The sequence below is a fragment of the Suncus etruscus genome, chromosome 16 (assembly GCF_024139225.1).
Source record: "Suncus etruscus isolate mSunEtr1 chromosome 16, mSunEtr1.pri.cur, whole genome shotgun sequence".
In the NCBI taxonomy this organism is placed as follows: Eukaryota; Metazoa; Chordata; class Mammalia; order Eulipotyphla; family Soricidae; genus Suncus; species Suncus etruscus.
In genome coordinates this window covers 42,558,174-42,579,696 of record NC_064863.1, presented here as the reverse complement: position 1 = coordinate 42,579,696, position 21,523 = coordinate 42,558,174, and the positions used below count along the sequence as shown (strand labels likewise).

Below are 21,523 nucleotides of genomic sequence, written 5' to 3'. Positions count from 1 at the left end.
CAAAACTTTTTACAATAGTCAGACTCTGGAAACAACCAAGATGCCCTTCAACAGATGAATGGCTAAAGAAACTGTGATACATATACACAATGGAATATCAGCAGCCGTCAGGAGAGATGAAATCATGAAACTTTCCTGTATATGGAAAACTATTATGCTGAGTGAAATAAGTCAGAGGGAGAGAGAGACACACAGAATAGTCTCACTTATCTATGCCCAGAGATGAGGGCCAGAAAGACTGGCTCAAGATGTGAAGCTCAAGGAGGGATGAGTGCAGTTAGAGGGATGAGTGCAGTTAGAATACTAACAACTACCATGACAATGTTAATGAGTGAGAGAAGTAGAATGCCTGTGTCAAATACAGGTAGGGGGTGTGGGTGGAGGGATATGGGGTGAATTGGTGGTGGGAATACTGCACTGGTGGAGGGCATTCTTTTGTGACTAAAACCTACTACAAATCATATTTGTAATCACGGTGATTAAATAAAGATTTAAAAAAAAATCCAAAAAAAAAAAAAAGAAATAAAATCATTTCTCAGAGTTCTGTTTTTTTTATTTTTAAAAAAACAACGGTAAAATGATTATAAAGCAATTAACAAAGCTTAGTAACATCAATTCACTAAACACATAGATAACTGAAAACATCGTTGTGAGATAAACTGTATGTACTATGCATGAATGGATAATGAATAGGGTGTCACCTAAAAAGACTCATCCCGGGGCTGGGAAGGTGGCGCTAGAGGTAAGGTGTCTGCCTTGCAAGCGCTAGCATAGGATGGACCGTGGTTCGATCCCCCGGCGTCCCATATGGTCCCCCCAAGCCAGGGGCGATTTCTGAGCGCATAGCCAGGAGTAACTCCTGAGCGTCAAACGGGTGTGGCCCAAAAACCAAAAAAAAAAAAAAAAAAGACTCATCCCAAAAAAATTGTAGTGAACATTCTTGCACAGTTCACTACATGGTAAATAAAATGGCCACTTATTACACGTGAATCATGTTCATCCAATTAAATTCAACTGATTCTCAAACATTATATAGCACCCAAAGTAAAGCTGGATCAAATCTGAGTAACTTGTTTCAGTCAAGTCAATGGGTGAAGGTTTGCTATTCTGCAAAAGCTTTTACAAAGATAAGCTAAGAGACATTTAGAACAGAGTATTTATATGCTATTTATAAATTATTTATAATCATCCTTAACCAATCTCAAGGCCTTGTAAAATACTTGCTCTTACAATTTTTTGTTTACGGGGCCAGAGAGATAGCATGGAGGTAAGGTGTTTGCCTTGCATGCAGAAGAAAGGTGGCATCCCATATCCCCTGAGCCTGCCAGGAGCGATTTCTGAGCATAAAGCCGGGTGTGACCCAAAAACAAAAAAACAAACAAACAATTTTTTGTTTACAAATTTTGCTCTCAATTCACTAATCTAAAATGTATACTAAGAAAGTCAAGCAAGCATCCAGGGGGTATTCAACTTCTTTACGCATAAAAATATATTTCAAAAAATAACCAAAAAGCCAAAAACTATAAAGAGGGAGAATGAAGAAGAAAATGATCTGGACAGTTTCTGGGGTACTCACCCGTGCAAAGTCAAATGCATATCTGTAAATAAGTTTAAAGTTTGTAGACTCATTTAATAATGATCTTAAGTATTCCAAAGTATTTCTGAGTTTTTCTGTTGAGTCACATCTAAAAACAAACACACAGAATAAAGGTGATTTACAATCTAAGTTTTTGTCTTTTTTTGCCACCCTAATCAAAGTACAACCCTCCTTGCCTCCCAAGTTTTTTGGGGGGGGTTGGGAGAGGGCATACTTGGTGGTGTTCAGGTGGTATCCTGATCCTGCAATCAGGAACCACAAGCAGTGCCAGGGAACAAACTCAGATACATACAAGAGCTCTATCCACCTTTTTGGCTTCCAATGAGTTAAAAAAAAAAAAACATACACACAAACCAAACAACTCTGGAGTCAAAACATATCCACGATGACCTACTTTTCCCCTAAGCTTTTTATATAGTAATCTTCTAGCATAGACAAAAACTGAAAAACTAGTAAATTCGCACTCATACATATCCATCTCCTCTGTCCTGTTTGTTTTGCTCCAATCAAAACATTTTTTTCGGTGCCAAACTCAGGTGTAAATAGGACACTTAACTCCTAAGCATTCAGAATATGGAGTGATCTTGGAATTTTATTAACACTGTTTTAGCTAATGCATAACCCCAATGTAAACCTCTTAATTTCTTGTTGCTTCTATCCCATTCTGGAGTTATGTGTATATATAACTCTCAGTTGTCATATTTCCTTTGCTTCTAGAAGAATGTCCTGTATCGTTTTTATCTTTTTGGACGTCATTCTGAAGAGACCAAACCAGTGTCCTTAACTTCCTATTATTGTTTGGGTTTTTTTTGAGCCACACCAGGCTGTATTCTGGGATTACACCTGGCTCTGCATTAAAGAATTACTTCTGGTGGGCTTGGGGACTACGTGGGATTTCGGGAATCAAACCCAGTTTGGTTGAGTGTAGTAAGGCAAGTATCCTATCCGCTGTAGTATCTCTCTGTCCCCCAATTTCCTATGTTTGTAGAAAAATTTCACTAAGATTATTCTGATGCTAGGCACTTTAAATGACACTCTATGCCTGATGCCTCTCCATGTATCAAGATGAGAGCAAATCGATTCATCTAGTGTAGGTAGTTCCCAAAGCAGCCAATACTGAAAGATCTTCGTTCCTCTGATAAACAGTCTGGAATCTGTGGGATTCTTTCTTGTGCCTTTCTTGTCTCTATAACCTTTCACTCAATGACGGACGGCAGCATCCATCAGCGTTAACTGCCTGAGTCAATCATGTATCTCAAGATACATCAAAAGGTGATATTCCTAACTTTCAAGCCGTCTGACTTTTGTTGGCTGCAATTTTATGAAGAACAATTCTGATCAACACCTTATTTCTTGAATTCCACTTTTCATTCAGTTTAACAATCTGTTCTTTTTGATGCACAAACTGAACTGTCCTCAGTTGAGCTTTTCATGCTAATTTCAGTAACATCCCCATCAGCTTCTGAACATATCTTTGTTTTCTGGCACAAGATATTCTAGCCCACCTTGTACTTTCCCTATGCTAGAACTGAATACTACCGTTTCTCCTGGGAACCCTGGTGATGACCTATTTTTACTGCTGCTTTTTCTTAAGTAGACTGATTATTTTTACAAACTAATTTTCTGTTCACAGTATCTAGCTCTTAAAAATTTGAGAACCTAGTCACCACTTTCACCAAGATTATTAAAGCTGTTTAATGTTACCTATGTTTTCTCTCTAAAGCTCTTATCTAACACAGTGTATATCATAATTGTCAGAATCATTAATGTAAATATTTTGCATATTTTATAAACAATGATTTCAAAAGTGGATATATTTATAGGAATAAATTTGTGAAAGCTCTTCTGCACAGTAAACTACCTATGTTGCTGTGATTTTTCCTATTGAGAGAGTAAAACATTAGAAAAACTGATTTAGCCAAAAATCAAACTAAATGTTTCATTTCTCTATCACAATTCAGAAGGTCATATTTCTTCCTGATGTTTGAAAACTAAGAGATTAAAATGCAATTAATTTAGAAGTCAAAGAAGGCTTCTCTGAGGAACTGACACTTGTCTACAAGCTGAAAGATAAGCAGGAACTGGATGTTTCTGTTCTTGCTAGACAAAAGAACAGCATGTGCAAAAGCCGAGCAGCCCAAGAGGGCCAAGCTAGTCAAAAGACTGAAAGGCAGGCATTGTGCCTGAAGTGAGACTACCAGGGAAAGTGGCACAGGAGAAGGAGAAAGAGGGGTGGGGTAAGACCACAGCTCCAGCACTCCAAATAAATCCTAGTCTAGAAACAGCAACCAGGGGAGAGACCATGACCAAGTTTACATCCTGACAAGCTCCTTTGGGATAGTTAAGGAGAAAGAAATAAAAGAGATAGGACACTTAAGTGAGAAATCTAAGGCCAAAAAATCCAAAGAAGCAGTAATGGAGGCTGGAAGATCACACAAGAGGAAACCTGGGAGTAACTGAAAACTTACTACTTTGCTCTGGAACCCTACTGTATGGTTGTTTTTGTTTTTAAGCTGTGCATAACTAGTAATTCATAATAATGGAGGCCAGTCACCCTGTTACTTTTGTTATTGCTGTTGGGATTTTTGAGCCCACACATGGCAATGCTCAGGAGTTACTCCTGGCTCTACACTCAGGAATTACTTCTGGAGATGCTTAGATTCCCAGGGAATGCAGGAAACAAACCTGGGTCAACTACATCCAAGGCAAATGTACTATTGTTCTGGCCCGGAGCCACTCTGTTCTTTCCTAGAAAGGAAGGCCAATGTCCAAATCTGCAAAGAACTGGCCAGATTATGATTGGCCATTCTGTTTGGTCTTGCTTCAGGAGTACAGGAAAGCAGCTGAGCAGCCCCACTAGATTGAAGGACAAAACCTACAGATAGAGACAGCTGTGGCTTAACACTGGGGCAGGTAGTTATCCTGCAAAGGCACTAAGAGACCTAGTCTAGTGTGAAAAGTCAGAAAGAAAGCTCACACATTTTAAGCATGAGAAGCACAAAGTAGTATTTCTCTGCACATAAGAATATGAGATGGCTCATAGCTGGTATTGTCATCTTTAAAGGGGGCAGAGATGCCAGGCTAAACCTCACTAGGAAAGCAGCAGCTAAGTCACCCTGTACACCCCCTAAGTGGTCACAGTGGTTACTCAAGCACCTCTGGGAAGGACTGGATTCTAACAAAGGCTGCCACTTGGGCCTGGCTTTCCAGATTTTGGGGAAGCATATCTGAGTGAACTCAGGAGTACAGAGATGCCGCCATAGACAAAGGCGTGTCATCTCCCAAAGCAAAATGCTGTGGCGTCATTCCTTCTCTAATCAACAGATACCTTCCAAGTAATAAAGTCCAAAGTGGTTCTGTTTGCCCATCAGTGGGGAAAAGGCATGGGGCCAACAGTACTCCAGCCTGTCATCTCTACTGCACTCAGCTGGCCATGGCGTCAACATGCCCACAAGCATAACCTCTCAGAGATCACCTGATAACTTTGGTCAACAACATCAATCTTAAACAACGAATAAAATGAACAGCCAAGAAAGCATAGGTTCTGGGGTGGACAGGCATAGTCCTCCAGCCAGCTGGGTGCTCAAACCCAGCCTTTGATTTCTACTCTTGCTTCAGTCTAGTGTGAATCTATAACTCTGCACCAAGTGGGCTTATTAACAAGACCAACAATGTGCAGAAAACACTCAAAAAAGAGGAAATAAAACCCAAGAACTATGTTCTATGTTTAGAATTTATAGATGACTAGCCTCTGAATCTTCTTTATTTCTGGGTTTTCCTACCTTCAAAAAAAGTCCACAATGAGTCAAAGTCACAGTACATATAGAAGTGACGAAATAAGTTCTTTTGCATCTGTTGCCCGAGCATTGCTTCCAAATTCCAGGCCAACGTGGACTTTTGCCCTTCTCTTGGGTTTTGACACACTAGGACCTAAAACACTTGGCTTATAATTGCCCAAGTCCTGAACAAATGACAAACTGAGGTAGGCAAGGGTTGGGGTGGACAGGAGAGTAAAGATAGATTCTAAAAAAAACAAAAAGACTATTTTTGAACTCTATAGAGGACAAGTAATTATGTCTACCTCTTCAGTAAGGAAACAAATCAAGTTTTTGTGATCACAAGCAAGCAACAGGGGGCCAGGAGACAGCTCCAATGACTGGAACATGAGCCCAGCCTGTATAGGGCCCAAAATCCAATCCCTGACACCACCGGGTTCTGGGTGGAGCCTGCCCAAATTACCTGGCTTCCTTGCCGGCACCCACCCAAACTTGCTCAGATTCCAGGGAGGAAGAAGTAAGCTGGGAAAAACAGGGACCCACTAGCACAGCTTCAGGACTTACTGTAGAGAAGTCATTCCTTTCAACCATTCCTGTAGAGTAAAATAACCCATGTTCTGTGCATCCAATTTCCAAGCAAGAACAAGCATAACTACCTGTTTTTAAAAAAGAAAAGAAAAAGAAAGAACAGAAAGATCAGGATGTATAGATCCCAGTAATTAAATACTTTAACATCTTGCAATAATGCTTCTTTTGACAGTATACTTTAGTCATTGAAATATGAACAGGATAGCTTCAAAAATGAATTATAGTGGGGAGAATACCTCAAATTTAGTAAAGAAATTTACTAGCATAGGTTTGGAGAAACAGTCTCTTGTGACACACAATGGTGGAAGAGTAAAGCTCTGAACTTTTCCAGAGAAAAATATTGAATATCCATTGTAATTAAAGCAAATGACTGGGCAACTCCATCAATGCAAAGTCAGATACACCCTCCTGTGCACAAAGATATGTACTCAACCATATTTACTCAGTACCACAGCTTATAGTGCAAGATGAAAGGTCCAGGGAAATAGCTAAAATAGATGGAGCTTATGCCTTTCATCCTCCAGGTCCCAAGTTCAAACCTACCCCCTTTTCCTCTGGTCCCGCAAACTACATGGCCACCTGAGCACTGGTGGATGCAGCCTTCATGGCCCACTATGTACCATGGCACCCAAAACAGAATTATGTCGGCCCAGCTACTGAATTGTTAGGCCCCAAAACTACTAGGGAGCCCCCCATTGAAACAACTGATGTTTTTGTTTTTGTTTTTGTTTTTTGGGTCACACCCAGCGGTGCTCAGGGGTTACTCCTGGCTGTCTGCTCAGAAATAGCTCCTGGCAGGCACGGGGGACCATATGGGACACCAGGATTCGAACCAACCACATTTGGTCCTGGATCGGCTGCTTGCAAGGCAAACGCCCTGTGCTATTTCTCCGGGCCCACAACTGATGTTTTTAAATGAGGGACTAGTCAAACACTTCTTTACTGAATATACTTCCTATAAAGCAGGGGTCTCAAGCTCAATTTACCTGGGGGCTGCAGGAGGCAAAGTCCGGGTGAGGCAGGGCCGCATAAGGGATTTTGCTTACTGAATATTTGCAATAAAAATTCGCATTAGTAAGGAAAAAAAAAAAAAACACAAAAAATCGCATTAAATATTTGCATACTCCGAACGGAACTGTTCAGGGTATGCGAATGTTTAATGCAATTTTTTTTCTTACCAATGCGATTTTTATTGCGATTATTTGAATAATCGCGAATAATGCGTTATTTGAAGGCTGGCCACGGGCCACAAAATGTTGTACGGAGGGCTGCAACTGGCCCGCAAGCCGCGAGTTTGAGACCCCTGCTATAAAGGAATGCTAAACTGCCGTAAGGCAAATGGTGCAGAGCTATGGGTTTAAAAATTGCAGTTTCCAAGATCTATGAAGTAAGAATAAGATGAAGAATAGTGCAAAGGTGGGTGTAGGGGACAGGTGGTGTTGTGTCACAGACAGCTGATGCTGACAACTTCAACTCATGAAGGGAACATCATTCCAGCCCCAAAGTACTAGTCTTTGTAAGAACACTTTCCAGTTGGGATGGTATCTCCACACAGCCACTCCAGCTCTCGGTGTACGCTCTAAAACACAGCCCACCACCTAGAACTGTGACCGCTCTGCTATGGCACTTTTCTATGCAGTTGTTTTAGAGAAAAGAGACTAATGTCGAGTTTAATCAAGAGTCTGAATGAAGATGCAATAATAAAATAGTGCTCAAAAGTACACCCTGCTGTGGGATTAATCAGATCCAATCCCACTCAGTCTATGCTTTGGAAATATCTTTGAAGATAGCACCTTGGATTGGTGTTCAGACCACCTAATCCCACCTCAGGGTGTGGTCTGTTCCCTCCTAAGAAATACTCCCTCTTTAGTGCATGTGTGAATTATTTCCTACATAGCCCCGCATCTCTCCAGGGTCCTATTTTTGGAACCTGAGGACTAATTCTAGCACCCCACTGTTGGATGACACCAAGCTATTACCCAAAACAAAGGTGTTCCCCAATATCTTCTTTACATTTTACCTATCCCTTTGATATGTAAAAATCCATCTGGGTCTCACTGCTCCCTCTGCCACCTGGTTGAATTTGTACTGGGAAAATAAAGTCATTCTGGCTTGGCACACAAGGAGACATAAAGCGAGAAGCCGCCAACTCCAGGAATCTCTCCTGACTGGCTTGGTTTATTAATTCTTCATGGCTATCTGCTTCAGACCCATTCACCTGGGGTGGGAAATATGGTTTGTGGGGTGATTTTATAACTGGTGCTCAAACAATGACCCAAGGACCCCAGGAGACCCCCAATGATGGTGAGTGACTTGACCCTCTGGTGCATTATCATCATGACAGCCTCAAGCTGGACTGAGTATGCAGTGCCCTTCACTGTCATAAACTGCAGGGAGATAAGCAGGAACCCCCCAACTAAGATTCTGGCCCAAGGCCTTTCTGTCCCAGGAGACCTCAGCAGCCTATCACAGAAGGAGAAAATGGAGAATCTAAACCCAACTGCTTTCAAAACCTCCTGCAACTTTCTTCCAGGTTAATCTCTTGATCCTATTTGCATCGGTCACTATATTGCTGGTTAAACTGTATGTTCTACCTACATAGATCTTAATAATTACTCTTTTGTTCTATGCCCTGCTGCAAACAGAAAATTATGTATCCAACTTTATTGGTTTAATATTAATTTGCACTTCTAGGGAAATGCATGTTATTAGATTTTTAATGGTTCTCAGTTATTCCTAATGAATGTTTTCCAATTGCTGTGATGCTTAATTATGTATATTATTAGCAACTTATTCTCAAATTATGTCTGCAAAAATGTTCAAATGTTTTTCCATGGATGTCGATGGAAAAGGGACTTAGATACGACTCTTGTTAAAGTGCTTATTATAAGAATGTTCTAGCAAACTTCTTTTCAAACCATATGTGTGTTTGTATATAATATAGTTTGATATATATATATATATATATACACACACACACTGCAGAAATGTTATGATTTTGTTTAGAAAAGTTTATGGAAAAGGAACTTGGATGCTATAGACTTATTACAGTGCTTCGTGTAAGAATGTTTAAGAATTTTCAAATTCTATATATCTTATATATGTTATATATAAGCAGAATGGTTTTGATGTTTACGTTCATAGTAGTGTATGAAAATTTTTGTGATATGTAGAAGATATGTATATGGAAAAGGCTGATTGTTTTGAGAATGATGTGTGCACAATCTAACCTATGATGCACCACCTTACTGCTAAACAGAATTTTTTTTTGGTTTTTGGGCCACACCCGGTAACGCTCAGGGGTTACTCCTGGCTATGTGCTCAGAAGTTGCTCCTGGCTTGGGGGACCATATGGGACACCGGGGGATCGAACCGCGGTCCGTCCAAGGCTAGCGCAGGCAAGGCAGGCACCTTACCCCTAGCGCCACCGCCCGGCCCCTAAACAGAATTTTTTTCGTTTTATTTCTCCAACTTTTATTGTGGATATAGAACAAAACTTTTGTAGCCTTTCTCAGTATTTTTAATTTTGAATAGAAAAGGAGAATGTTAGATGACACCCAGCTATTACCCAAATGCAGTCCAATTTCCACTTCCCTTTTCACCTCTCCCTTTGATATGTAAAAGTCCACACCTGGGTCTCACTCTACCCTCCCCCACCTGATTGAATCTGCACTGGGAGAATAAAGAAAGATCAGTGCTCTTCTGACTGGCTTGGTTTAATAATTCTTCATGGCTACCTGCTTCAGACCTATTCGCCTGGAGTTAGAAATATGGTGTGTGGGGTAATTAGACACCCCACTTCAGCATATAAAACTGAAGCCATGCAAAAATGGGGCAAGAGGAAAGCTTCCTATTTCTCTACCACACAGACCAAAGGGCAGGTAAGGAGTAACCTACAAAAAAGCCACGGTGCAAGAGCCATAGTATACTGTGTAAGATATTTGTCTTTCATGCAGTAGACCCAGGTCCTGAGCCACCACTTAAATGTACATCAGTTTTAGATAAAGGCAGAAGGGCAGGCCCCTCTTGGACAATCCTGCCTCTCTGATAAAAGCTGGACTCTCTGTCATTCATACTTAAGGGACACCCAAGTCCTAAATCAGGGATCCCATATATATAACTGAATATGTGTTGCAACAAAAACAAAAACAAAACAAAAACAAAAACAAAAAAAAGCAATGAAAGAAAATAGGTATCCTGGTATATCTGGCTGCCAGGGAGGTTTCTACATTTGACAGTTTAGTCTCTTTACATGGGACTTAAGGCTTCATTGCAATTACGAAAAGAAAGAAATGAATTCAAATTTTTTTTAATTTTATTTACTTATTGACTGATTGGTTTACAGGCCACACCCAGTGGCGCCCAGTGGCTCTGTCCTCAGAAATCGCCCCCCGCAGGCTTGCGGACTATATGGGATGGTGGGAATCGAACTGGGTCCCTCCCAGGCCACATGCAAGGCAAACTAATTGCCTGTGGTATCTCTCCGGCCCCATTCTTCAAATATTTAAAACCTTGTGCTCAGTGGGGTCCAACAGTAAAGGAATGCAGAAAGATATACCCACATGAAATACTAAGAGAAGCAGTCAAGTTAGCAATCACTTTAGCTTTAACTAGCCTCTTACAGATAATTTGTACTTTAAGAATACGAAAACAGGGCCCGGAGAGATAGCACAGTGCCATTTGCCTTGCAAGCAGTCGATCCAGGACCAAAGGTGGTTGGTTCGAATCCCGGTGTCCCATATGGTCCCCTGTGCCTGCCAGGAGCTATTTCTGAGCAGACAGCCAGGAGTAACCCCTGAGCACTGCCGGGTATGGTCCAAAAACCAAAAACCAAAAAAAAAAAAAAAAAAAAAAAAAAAAAAAAAGAATACAGTAGAATTTCTGGCTAGAAAAATCTGTCTTTTTATAGTTTATAGGTTTTTTTTTTTGGGGGGGGGCACACCTGGTGACACTCAGGGGCTACTCCTGGCTTGGGGGGCCATATGGGGCGCTAGGGGATCAAACCAGGGTCCATCATAGGTTAGTGCATGCAAGGCAAAAGCCCTACCACTTATGCCACCGCTCCAGACCCCTATAGTTTATAGTTTTTTCTATAGTCCTTCTGTATAGTCTATAGTTTATAGTCTGAAAATCTCCAGTTTTAATCGATATCCACAAGACTAATAAACTTTCTCTTGATGATGACCTTATGTTTTTCTACTTTAGAAATTAATGAGTATCCAAGACCTTTCATTTGATGTATTAAATCAGATTAAATACAACTGATATATTAAATCAGTATCTACTTTCTAAAAAAAAAAATCACAAGATTTCTTTAGATTTTACTAATATAATTTTTGGGTTTGTTTTTGGGCCACATCTGGCTCAAAGGTTATTCTAAGCTCTGCACTCAGGAATTACTCCTGGTGGTGATATGGGAAACTATAAAGGGTGCTGGGGATTGAACCCATATCAGCACAAGGCAAGCATACCACCACTTGCTGTACTTGCTGTACTATCTCTCTGGTCTCCAGTTTCTTTAGATTTTAAAAATCTCCATTACTAGGTCTGATGAAGTAAATTCAGTGCTTTAAAAATGGTTGCATATCGGGCCCGGAGAGATAGCACAGCGGTGTTTGCCTTGCAAGCAGCTGATCCAGGACCTAAGGTGGTTGGTTCGAATCCCGGAGTCCCATATGGTCCCCCATGCCTGCCAGGAGCTATTTCTGAGCAGACAGCCAGGAGTAACCCCTGAGCACCGCTTGTTGTGGCCCAAAAACCAAAAACCAAAAAAAAAAAAAAAAAAAAAAAGGTTGCATATCACCATAAAATACATGGTGGTTTTAAAAATGGCGACCTAAGGGTTCTGGGAGATAGGTCAGAGGTCAGCATCACATGCCATGCATATAAATAGGCCGCAAGTACCTAGTACTTGTGGGCCGCAAGGCCCACAGTACCACACGTTCACCCAGAACATCCGGGTGTAGTGTAAAGGCTTAGACTCAGCATTGCTAGGATATCACCAAACCCAAGCTACATTACATGGCCCAGCTCGCTAAATCTCAGTTACTTTTCTTGGAATTCTGAACCCTGTTGTATATCAATTTACTTGGGCGAAGTAACCCAGATTTTCTAGCTTATATTTGGTATCTCTTCAAACTATATTTATACCCAACCTCTCTTATGAAGTTTAAGAGCTGAATAAATACACTTAAGTTGTTAAGAAAATAGGGTACAGGAATAGAACACAAGTATACATGAGATAAATGAAAGAGCCAACGCAGCTATTCACAGTGGTCATTTCATCACATGGTAGCTAGTAAGGAAGCGAACTCTTTTAAAAAAGGAGATTTGCTATTACCTATGATAAGAGAAATGGAAGTAGAAACTTGAGTTTTACAAGCATGTTTAAATTTCATGACCTATAAATACCGGTGAGGTAAAAGTTAAAACACTTTGGAATGTTTAAGAAATGATTTCATCACACATTCATCAACTTACCATTTCTGAATTTTAGGGTGCACCCACAATTGATGGCATACCCCTAGTTCAGGTAGTAACATTTGTTCTCACTGATGATTCAAAATAACAGCTTCTATGAGTGGAGTCTTAGAACTGAATTACAGTTAAAAAACCAACTACTCAGAAATATATTCTCAGTTTGGTCTTCTAGTTTTCACAGTGATTCAGCACCTGAAAAACTATTTCTGTTACTACAGAAATTGAGATCTAAAAGACTCATAACCACAAAGGTGAACACAGCAAGCTCTCTCTGGAAGAGTACTGGTATTAGTGGTGAGGAAGGATTTTCTTTTCTTCAGTTTGAATCAACACTGATGCTACGTGCACCAGCCTGGTAGGTTTTTCCTCACTGGGGAGTAAATGCTCACCTCAGTTTTTTGTTTTTTGTTTTTTTGGGCCACACCCATTTGATGCTCAAGGGTTACTCCTGGCTATGCGCTCAGAAATCACTCCTGGCTTGGGGGGACCATATGGGACACCGAGGGGATCAAACCGCGGTCCTTCCTTGGCTAGAGCTTGCAAGGCAGACACCTTACCTCTAGCTCCACCTTCCTGGCCCCTCATCTCAGTTTTTTCCAATGGCAACCTTATCCTTGCCTCTCACCTCCTCACTCCAACTTCACAATATATGCTGATGCTCTACTCTAGGTGAAGCGTTGAGGCCCCTTCTCAAGACCAACTGACTCTACCCACCTGGCCCAGCCCCCATTAGAAAACCTACTTCTAGGAGTCAGGGAGATGCTTTTCTCTTGATCTGTGATTAGCCTAGAGTTTAGATCAGGCAAAAAACTACGGAGCCCGTTGTCCCCAAACCATTACATCAGGCTGAATCAAGAGATTTGAAGCTGAGCACAATGAAATACAACGCAGGACAAACCTTCATGTAATGAAGTTAAAGACATTGAGAATTTTGAGAATTTAAGAGGAGAGGGAGAGAGAGAGAGAGAGAGAGAGAGAGAGAGAGAGAGAGAGAGAGAGAGAGAGAGAGAGAGAGAGAGAGAGAGAGAGAGAGAGAGAGAGAGAGAGAGAGGGAGAGAGAGAGAGAGAGAGAGAGAGAGAGAGAGAGAGAGAGAGAGAGAGAGAGAGCATGAACGAGCGAGCTCAGGGGTTACTCCTGGTTCTGCAGTCAGAGATTCCTCCCAGTTGTGCTTGGAATGCCATATGGGATATTGGAGACTGATGAGCTATATCATATTTGTTAAATTGGAAGCTAATGTAAAATGACACTGCATAGCTAGTGAGGCAGGGTTCGTTATGCTCTTTATTGGCTTTAAGAATGAGCATCATTTTAATTTGTCTAAAAAATGCAGAAACAGGAAAATATATCAACAATAGCATGGTGGATAATATGAGTTAGGCAAAAATAACACTTAAAGTAACTTGTAATTAAATTTTTTAAAGAACATACTTAAGATCTGTTCATTAAAAAGCAAATATGCATGAGTGAAATTCACTTGGAAATGAACAAGCTGTGAGAAATCCTTGATAATTACAACCTATTGAGCTTATAAATAATTCCTTATTCAAAGTCCTAGAAAAACTCTATCTTGATCTTGAACAATTACAGTGAGGGCCAAGTACACAATGGGGGTCATATTCCCCCAACTGGCCTATCAATGTAAGTTACAAGCGAACACTTTAAATTGGGGCTGGGGGTATTAGGAATTACTCCTGGCTGGCTTGGAGGATTGAATGCAAAACAGCCACATGCAAGGCAAGCATACAACCTGCTGTACTATCTGTTTGGCCCCTTAAGCCTACAATTTTAAAATATATTATTGTACCTTCAAGATGAGGGGGAAATAAAAGGGAAAAATGACTTGTTTCCCTATATCAATTACAACAAAACATTTTAGTCACAAATCAAATTAAAATAAAAAATTTCTTAGAATACCTCATAAAAAAGAATACACCATGACTTCTTTATTGCTGCTTTATTTGTCAAGGACAAAAAAGTTAAGAAAAAAAATCAATTGATTTGCCCAACTTAACTAAATTAAGACTTACATTTTCTGGTTCAACACCAATGTCTTCACAAAATTTCTCCATGCCTTCAGGACCTACAACATCATCAGTACCTGTGATGAAATGCAATCTTATATAAATTAAATCTACCCATGTCCAAACTTACTAATGTAGTAGCAGTAAATTGTCAAAATATCTATTATTAAAGTAAATTAAAGTCAAATAACAATTAAAAGGATGGGTATAAGAAATCTATTGACCGAAGACTAAAAATATTCTAAATTATATTTACAGCTATAATCTTGTACTGAGCAATTATTTAAGTCAATTTATCACCAAGTCCTTTATAACCTAAGGACATAAGATAATTCATTTTAAGATTAGAGATAGGGTTACCTGAGTTTAATTCTTGATATTTAAAGTAGTTTAAACATCTAGTCTTTTGGCAATAATTTTAAGTACATAAAGATAATTTTGAAATGTAGTTAAGAACCACATAATATTCTCTTATAACAGTTTCTTTTACATAGGAAAAAAATTGTCAGTGCAGTAACTTTAAAGATAGCTCTCTTTCTACTGTAAGAGCCATACGTATATTCTATCTCTCATTCAGTTTTTTAACCATGGTTCCACTGGTGCCAATCACTACTCCTAAGTGCCAAATCTAACAGATACAGTCAACCTTTTTTTAATACGAAATCTCCATGAAATCTGAAAATCTGAAGTTCACAAAACTATCCCCTTGTATGGCTTCTGGAAAGATCCAATTCTCATTTGTTTTCCTCTTACTTCATCTCATTCTGGCTTTTTCATGGGTTCCTTAGGCTGTCCAAATGTTCATGTTTTGAGTCCTGTCTGTCCTCAAACCTCTATTAGACCACTTCATGCACTCTTCCTGGAAAACTTCAATCATGCTAAGATTTAATTCATTACCTGGACTATTTCTAGTCTACATTATCCCTGAAAGTCAAAGTCCACCACATCACCAACCTGGCCCTTATTATCCTTTTAACTACAACAAATGAACTCTTCCACATTTTCCCATTTTTCAAACCACACCTCACTGAGCCTTGTCTCTCACCATGTAAAGCATTATTCCCCTCCTAAAACAGTAATACAAACCTGGAAACCACTTTAGATTCTTAGCATCTCCTTCTTTCTTCCCATCCAAGCAAGTATTCCAGTATTTCTTCCCTGCCCTGATTCTGCTGTCTCACACAGCACTGCATTCTCCTCAGAATGACCACAATCCCAAAGCCTTTCCTTGCCCAACCCACAGTGCACACAGTCACTGAAAATAAAATTGCCCTTGAACACACTCCAGACTGGCTCAAGTTTTTTCAGTGGTTCCTGTTACCTCAAGTTCAATGTCTTTGGCATATCAAATAAGGTTCTCAATGAGTTAGAGCCTCCCTTTCCTTGTCAGCCTGTCATCCCAAAACCTTCGAATTAAATTTCTTGGAAATAATTGAATCGATAAACAAACAGTGCCAAGTGAAGAATTATTAAGATCCCAAAAATACTTACCTGTGACTGGCTCTGTGCTCTGCACACACATCCTGACATAGACCAAATGTCACATTACTTTGTGGTCTTCCTTCCTGCTCCTCTTTCCCATCCTCATTCAATCATTCAGACCAAAATCAGCCTTCCCAGTATCCCTACCTGCAAAGGCTGGGCAGGCCATTGCCCCATGCAATGCTAGGAATGCTTCTCTTACTGAGCTTGCCTGTGCCAAATGCCAGCTCCCTTCTAAGTTCCCCAAAGCCTAAGTACCTTAAGTACCTCAACATACCACCTGACATAGGATAACTGCATGGTTGCTGAATGAATGAATGAATGAATGAGTAGTGAGTGAGTGAATACAAGCATCCTATCCATAACCTCTAGGTCTAGAAAGTCCTCAGCCAGATCCAGGAGCTTCATTCAAATAACATTTATTGGTCATATCTGGAACAATGCAATGCAATATGGGGCAATTCAATGTATTAAAAATAAATATATTCTGATGTCTGCCCAGCAGGGAGACAAAGGAAAGAACTCGTCATTTCAATACAAAATAACTGCTGGAGGATGACTATTAAAAGTCAACTAAAGCACTTGGAAAAAATGATGTTATTTCTGTTTCTAATCCTTGGCTTCCTCTAAAGTTCAAACTCAAGCACTTCCTCCTTCTCATGGCCAAGGCAAATACTTTTTCTACATACTGTAATTTTCCTTTTAATCACAAATGCCATTCTGTTACAAAGGTATTGTCTAATGTCACCAAATTGCTACCTTTTTCTGAGATGCCTTTCTGTCCCCTTTAATTTTACATGTTTTAAGTCTAGTTTTTTTGCCTTGATTAAGAATTAAAAGTAAACTTATTAATTTCTTTTTAATCTAATAACTTACTGTGTTAACAAAAAACCTACAAGAATTATAATTTCATTTAAAAGCAAAAAGCTAGAACCAAAGAGATAGCATAAGAGGTAAGATACTTGCCCTGCACATAGCAGACCACAGTTTAGTCCCTAGCATAGCATATGATACACATCCTGTCAATGTTAGAAATGAGTCCTGAGCACAGAACCAAAAAGAAACCCTGAGCACCACTGGGTGATGCTCCCATCTCCTACAATTATTAAAAATGAAAGTGAAAACTAAACCAATCCCAATTTTCTTCTCTTGTCTCTCCCTAATTCTGTGTGTACCTTCCAGAGAGAAATTCTCCCTAGAATTCTACAGAGATGGAAAATGTATCTAGTGTTTCTAAGTTGTTCCAGGTGATATGTTTTCCCAAGGCAAAATGAAATTGAGTCATTTCATATTTAACAAGTAGGCATATTTTTTGCCGCCTCCTTTCCAATACTACTGCTTCTTTCTTATAGCACTGGCTACTAACTTCCAAAGCAATGGCAAGTAAGAACAGTTAAGAGTCGAGATCCAGGAAGGATCTCTCTCCTTCCTGGGAGCCGGGAGTCTAGTAGTATGGGGTTCGGCAGGCCCCCAACATGCTGGAGGCCTTCTTAACCAGGCCTGGGGGGGGGGGGGTGCGGGACTTGGGTAACCCTAGCACCCCTCTACCGCCTTGCTCCAGATCTCCAGGGCTTCCCCTGGCCACGAGCCTGGGCAAGCTGGTGAGCTGGGCCCCTTGGTGGAGTTTGAAGGTACCCTAGGCTTTTCCCCATTATCCATTCAGCTCCTTAGGGAGGGTCTGGGTGGGGCTCTGAACTTCTGGCCTCCCAGCTTCTTGAAGGATCTCTCTCCTTCCTGAGAGCCGGGAGTCTAGTAGTATGGGGTTCGGCAGGCCCCCACCATGCCGGAGGCCTTCTTAACCAGGCCTGGGGGGGGGGTGCGGGACTTGGGTAACCCTAGCACCCCTCTACCGCCTTGCTCCAGATCTCCAGGGCTTCCCTGGGCCACGTGCCTGGGCAAGCCGGTGAGTTGGGCCCCTTGGTGGAGCTTGAAGGTACCCTAGGCTTTCCCCCATTATCCATTCAGCTCCTTAGAGAGGGTCTGGGTGGGGCTCTGAACTTCTGGCCTCCCAGCTTCTTAAGTCACTGATAATCTCTTTCCAGTCTATATTTTCAAAATCGCGCAAGGGCAGTAGCACAAGAAACATTAATAGCACTCACTATCATTAAATTATGTTTTTATGTATGCAGAATGTCCATTTTGTACTCTGCCCTTTTGCATACCCCTTCAAAAGATCATATTTCTCTTTAACTTCCTTAACTCCTATCATCATTACTCCATATTTACCCTTTCTAACTTAAGTACTGTAGAGTCCTAAGTCACAGACCAAAGTGGTGCCCTGGAATGAACACCCACCCAACTATTTTAAAAGGCATAAAAAGGACACTTATGTCTTTTCAACATTTTATGGGTGTTTTCTTTGACTGCTATAACTTTTGCTGAATATTTTCTTATACAGTGACGATCCCCCCCCCCATTTTTTTTATCTTCTCTTTGTGAACTGCTCAATATGGAATTTGGTACGAAAGAATCCCTGAGTTTAATGCTCATGTTTGAACCAAGTCATGGGTATTGTTGGAAATGTTCTTAAGCCCCCATAAACTCTGATAGCGCCACATGGCTTTATTTCTTGTTTGCTTAGGCACACTAAAATGGGAAAATACTATACATACCAATAAGTTCTTATCTAATAGAGATGGGAACACACAAATCTTGTAGTGCAATGGGACCTTACACCCTGAACATTGACATAAAGACCTGGCACAGGCCTCAGAAGAATGGGCACTCTCCATTCACCCCTGACCTAGAGAAGACATCTACAAAACATCCAAGGTTGGGGCCGGGAAGGTGGCGCTAGAGGTAAGGTGTCTGCCTTACAAGCGCTAGCGTAGGATGGACCGAGGTTCGATCCCCGGTGTCCCATATGGTCCCCCCAAGCCAGGGGCGATTTCTGAGCGCACAGCCAGGAGTAACCCCTGAGCGTCAAACGGGTGTGGCCCAAAAACCAAAAAAAAAAAAAAAATCCAAGGTTGTATATAACATCACCTGGAGGCATTCCTCTACCAGGGAAGACCCTACAGCTGCTCTGACATCGATCTACTCGAAAGCGACTTCCCTTAACACTGAGAAGACTTAACAAGAACAATGACCTGCTTACCGGACAGGGCTTGCTGTATTGCCCCTTAATTGTGAGGTTTGTCTATAACATCACCTGGAAGCAATCCTCTACCACGGAAGACCCTACCACTGCTCAGACATTGACCTGCTCAAAAGAGACTTCCCTTAACACTAAGAAGACTTAACAACAACGACCTGCTTATAGGACAGGGCTTCCTGCATTGCCCTTTAATGGTGAGGTGAAACTAGAAGACACTCCACATCATGACTTCAATGTAGGATATGCAGATTCCAGGATCTTTAATACAGAAACATGATACCAACAACAGAGACTGTGTGAAAAGTGTGTTGGAACTATGGACAATGTCTTGAATTGGACGATAACTTGCCTGAAGCCTAGAGTTGGTCTTATGCCAGGAAATTTCAGGGGTAGGTTCTCTTTGTATTTAGACCAAGGTTATTTCTTTCCATGCCTCTCATATTTTGGTGGGCCTATGCAAACAACAATTGCCACTCTAACACCGTTTTTACTGTGCTCCTTTGACTCTAATCCCAAAAAAAAACACGTAAAATTTGAGGTTAACTTAAGCTAATATGCATGTACATGGAAATGTAAAAAATACTATGCCTCTAATGTTTAAGGAGTTACATAAGTTTTATGGCTTTAGATTGCCTGTGTGCTATAAAGAAATATTATAATGTGTTACAATCTGGGGACTTGAGGGACAAAGTAATTGTACATGGATTCTGTTTTATTTATCTTAACTTTCTTTGGCTGAAAGTTCAAAGTTAAGATATCAGCAAGGGGACTTCTGAGAATTATGTTATGGGTGATTGTCCTTCCACTGTAACTTTACCTTGTCCTCTTTCTTTGCATCTTTTGTTCTCATAATTCAAAATAAAAAAAAAAAAAAAAAAGGAGTCGAGATCCAGAAAATGGCTTCAAGGGTTGGAGAACCCACCTCTAGGCACTTGGTAGACCCCTGGGAACTAGGCGTGGCCTCCCACCCCCAGCAAAACAGTTAACAGTGAGAATGACCATTCGTTTTTTGGTTTTTGGGCCACATCTGGTGATGCTCAGGGGTTATGGGATGCCAAGGGTTGAACCCATGTCTGTCCTGGGTCATCTGTGTGCAAGCAAATGCCCTACAATCATGCTATCACTCCTGCCCCGAGAATGCCAATTCTTATGTTACTCAAATCTAAATATATTTAGCAGTTTATTATTTGATAGATTACAAGCTTGGGATCTGAGCAAATGTACTCACATGTATATATACATGTGTCTATTATACAAATATTACACTGAAACACAATCATTCTGGGACATACTTAGAGAAAATAAAATAGAAAAGCCTGTAGGATGATCTCCCTTTTAACATATACAGTAAGCATATTTTATATATGCTTAACTGGCAATTTGTGCATGAGTATCTTCATAATCTGCATTTGGTATTTACTAAAATGGAGTTTCAAATGTGCTTCTTTATATAGACAGTGTCAGCTATAATCTTGCACCATGCTTTTTTCCACACTCTTCCTCTGAGCAATTATAACCTCTAACTTAACTCTTATTGGCTAATATGCTTAACATTTCTACACTGCCTGTGCCTAAGTGCAGGTCCAAAATTCAGAGTTCTTTTCCTAATTTTGCTAGAGTAAAGGACCTAGACTGTGAGATTAAAATAATTTTTCCCAGAAAGAAATTCCCATCTATTCTGATTTCAGATTTCAGTGGATTTTTGATTTCAGCCTTCTTAATAACTTTTAGGAACTTGTGGGGGAGCCTTGCATAAAGCACAAATTACTTTGTAATGATGCTTCTTAATTTTTCTGTTTACCACATTAGAAAAAGGGCTCTTAGAACACGTCCAACAATACCCATGACTTGGTTCAAACATAAGCATTAAACTGAGGGACTCTTTCACCAAATTCCTTATTGAACAGTTCACAAAAAGAAGAAAAGATAAAAAAGGGGGGGGGCGTGTTCTTATGCCTCCATATACTCTGATAACGCCACGTGGCTTTATTTCTTGTTTGCATAGGCACATTAAAACGGGAAAATACTATACATACAAATAAGTTCTTATCTAATAGAGATAGGAACACACAAATCTTGTAGTGCAATGGGACCTTACACCCTGAACATTGACATAAAGACCTGGCACATGCCTCAGAAGAATGGGCATTCTCCAATCAGCCCTGATCTAGGGAAGACATCTACAAAACATCTACCAGGGAAGACCCTACCGCTGCTCTGACATCAACCTACTCAAAAGAGACTTCCCTTAACACTGAGAAGACTTAACAACAACAATGACCTGCTTACTGGACAGGGCTTTCTGTATTGCCCCTTAATTGTGAGGTGAAACTAGAGGATATTCCACACCAGCCTGACTTCAATGTAGGATGTGCAGATTCCAGGATCTTTAATACAGAAACCTGATGCCAACAATAGAGACTGCGTGAAAAATAAAACTGTATTGGCACTACAGACAATGACTTGGATTGAATAAATCAG

General features: G+C 40.5%; 2 protein-coding genes across 3 annotated transcripts in view; one reads left to right on the top strand and one right to left on the bottom strand.

Annotated features, from left to right (window-relative positions):
• OCIAD2 (OCIA domain containing 2) overlaps window positions 1-21,523 on the top strand; it is a 945,756-nt gene that overhangs the window by 684,681 nt on the left and 239,552 nt on the right. The gene's annotated exons all lie outside the window — the stretch shown is intronic.
• The window catches only part of DCUN1D4 (defective in cullin neddylation 1 domain containing 4), an 80,331-nt gene that overhangs the window by 22,868 nt on the left and 35,940 nt on the right, over window positions 1-21,523 (bottom strand). For both annotated transcript variants that reach the window (XM_049790168.1, XM_049790169.1), the window contains 3 exons: window positions 14,470-14,540; window positions 5,938-6,029; window positions 1,577-1,685 (listed from right to left, as the gene is read on the bottom strand). In XM_049790168.1, coding sequence (XP_049646125.1) covers window positions 1,577-1,685; window positions 5,938-6,029; window positions 14,470-14,540 — 272 coding nt within the window. The remainder of the gene's footprint in view (window positions 1-1,576; window positions 1,686-5,937; window positions 6,030-14,469; window positions 14,541-21,523) is intronic.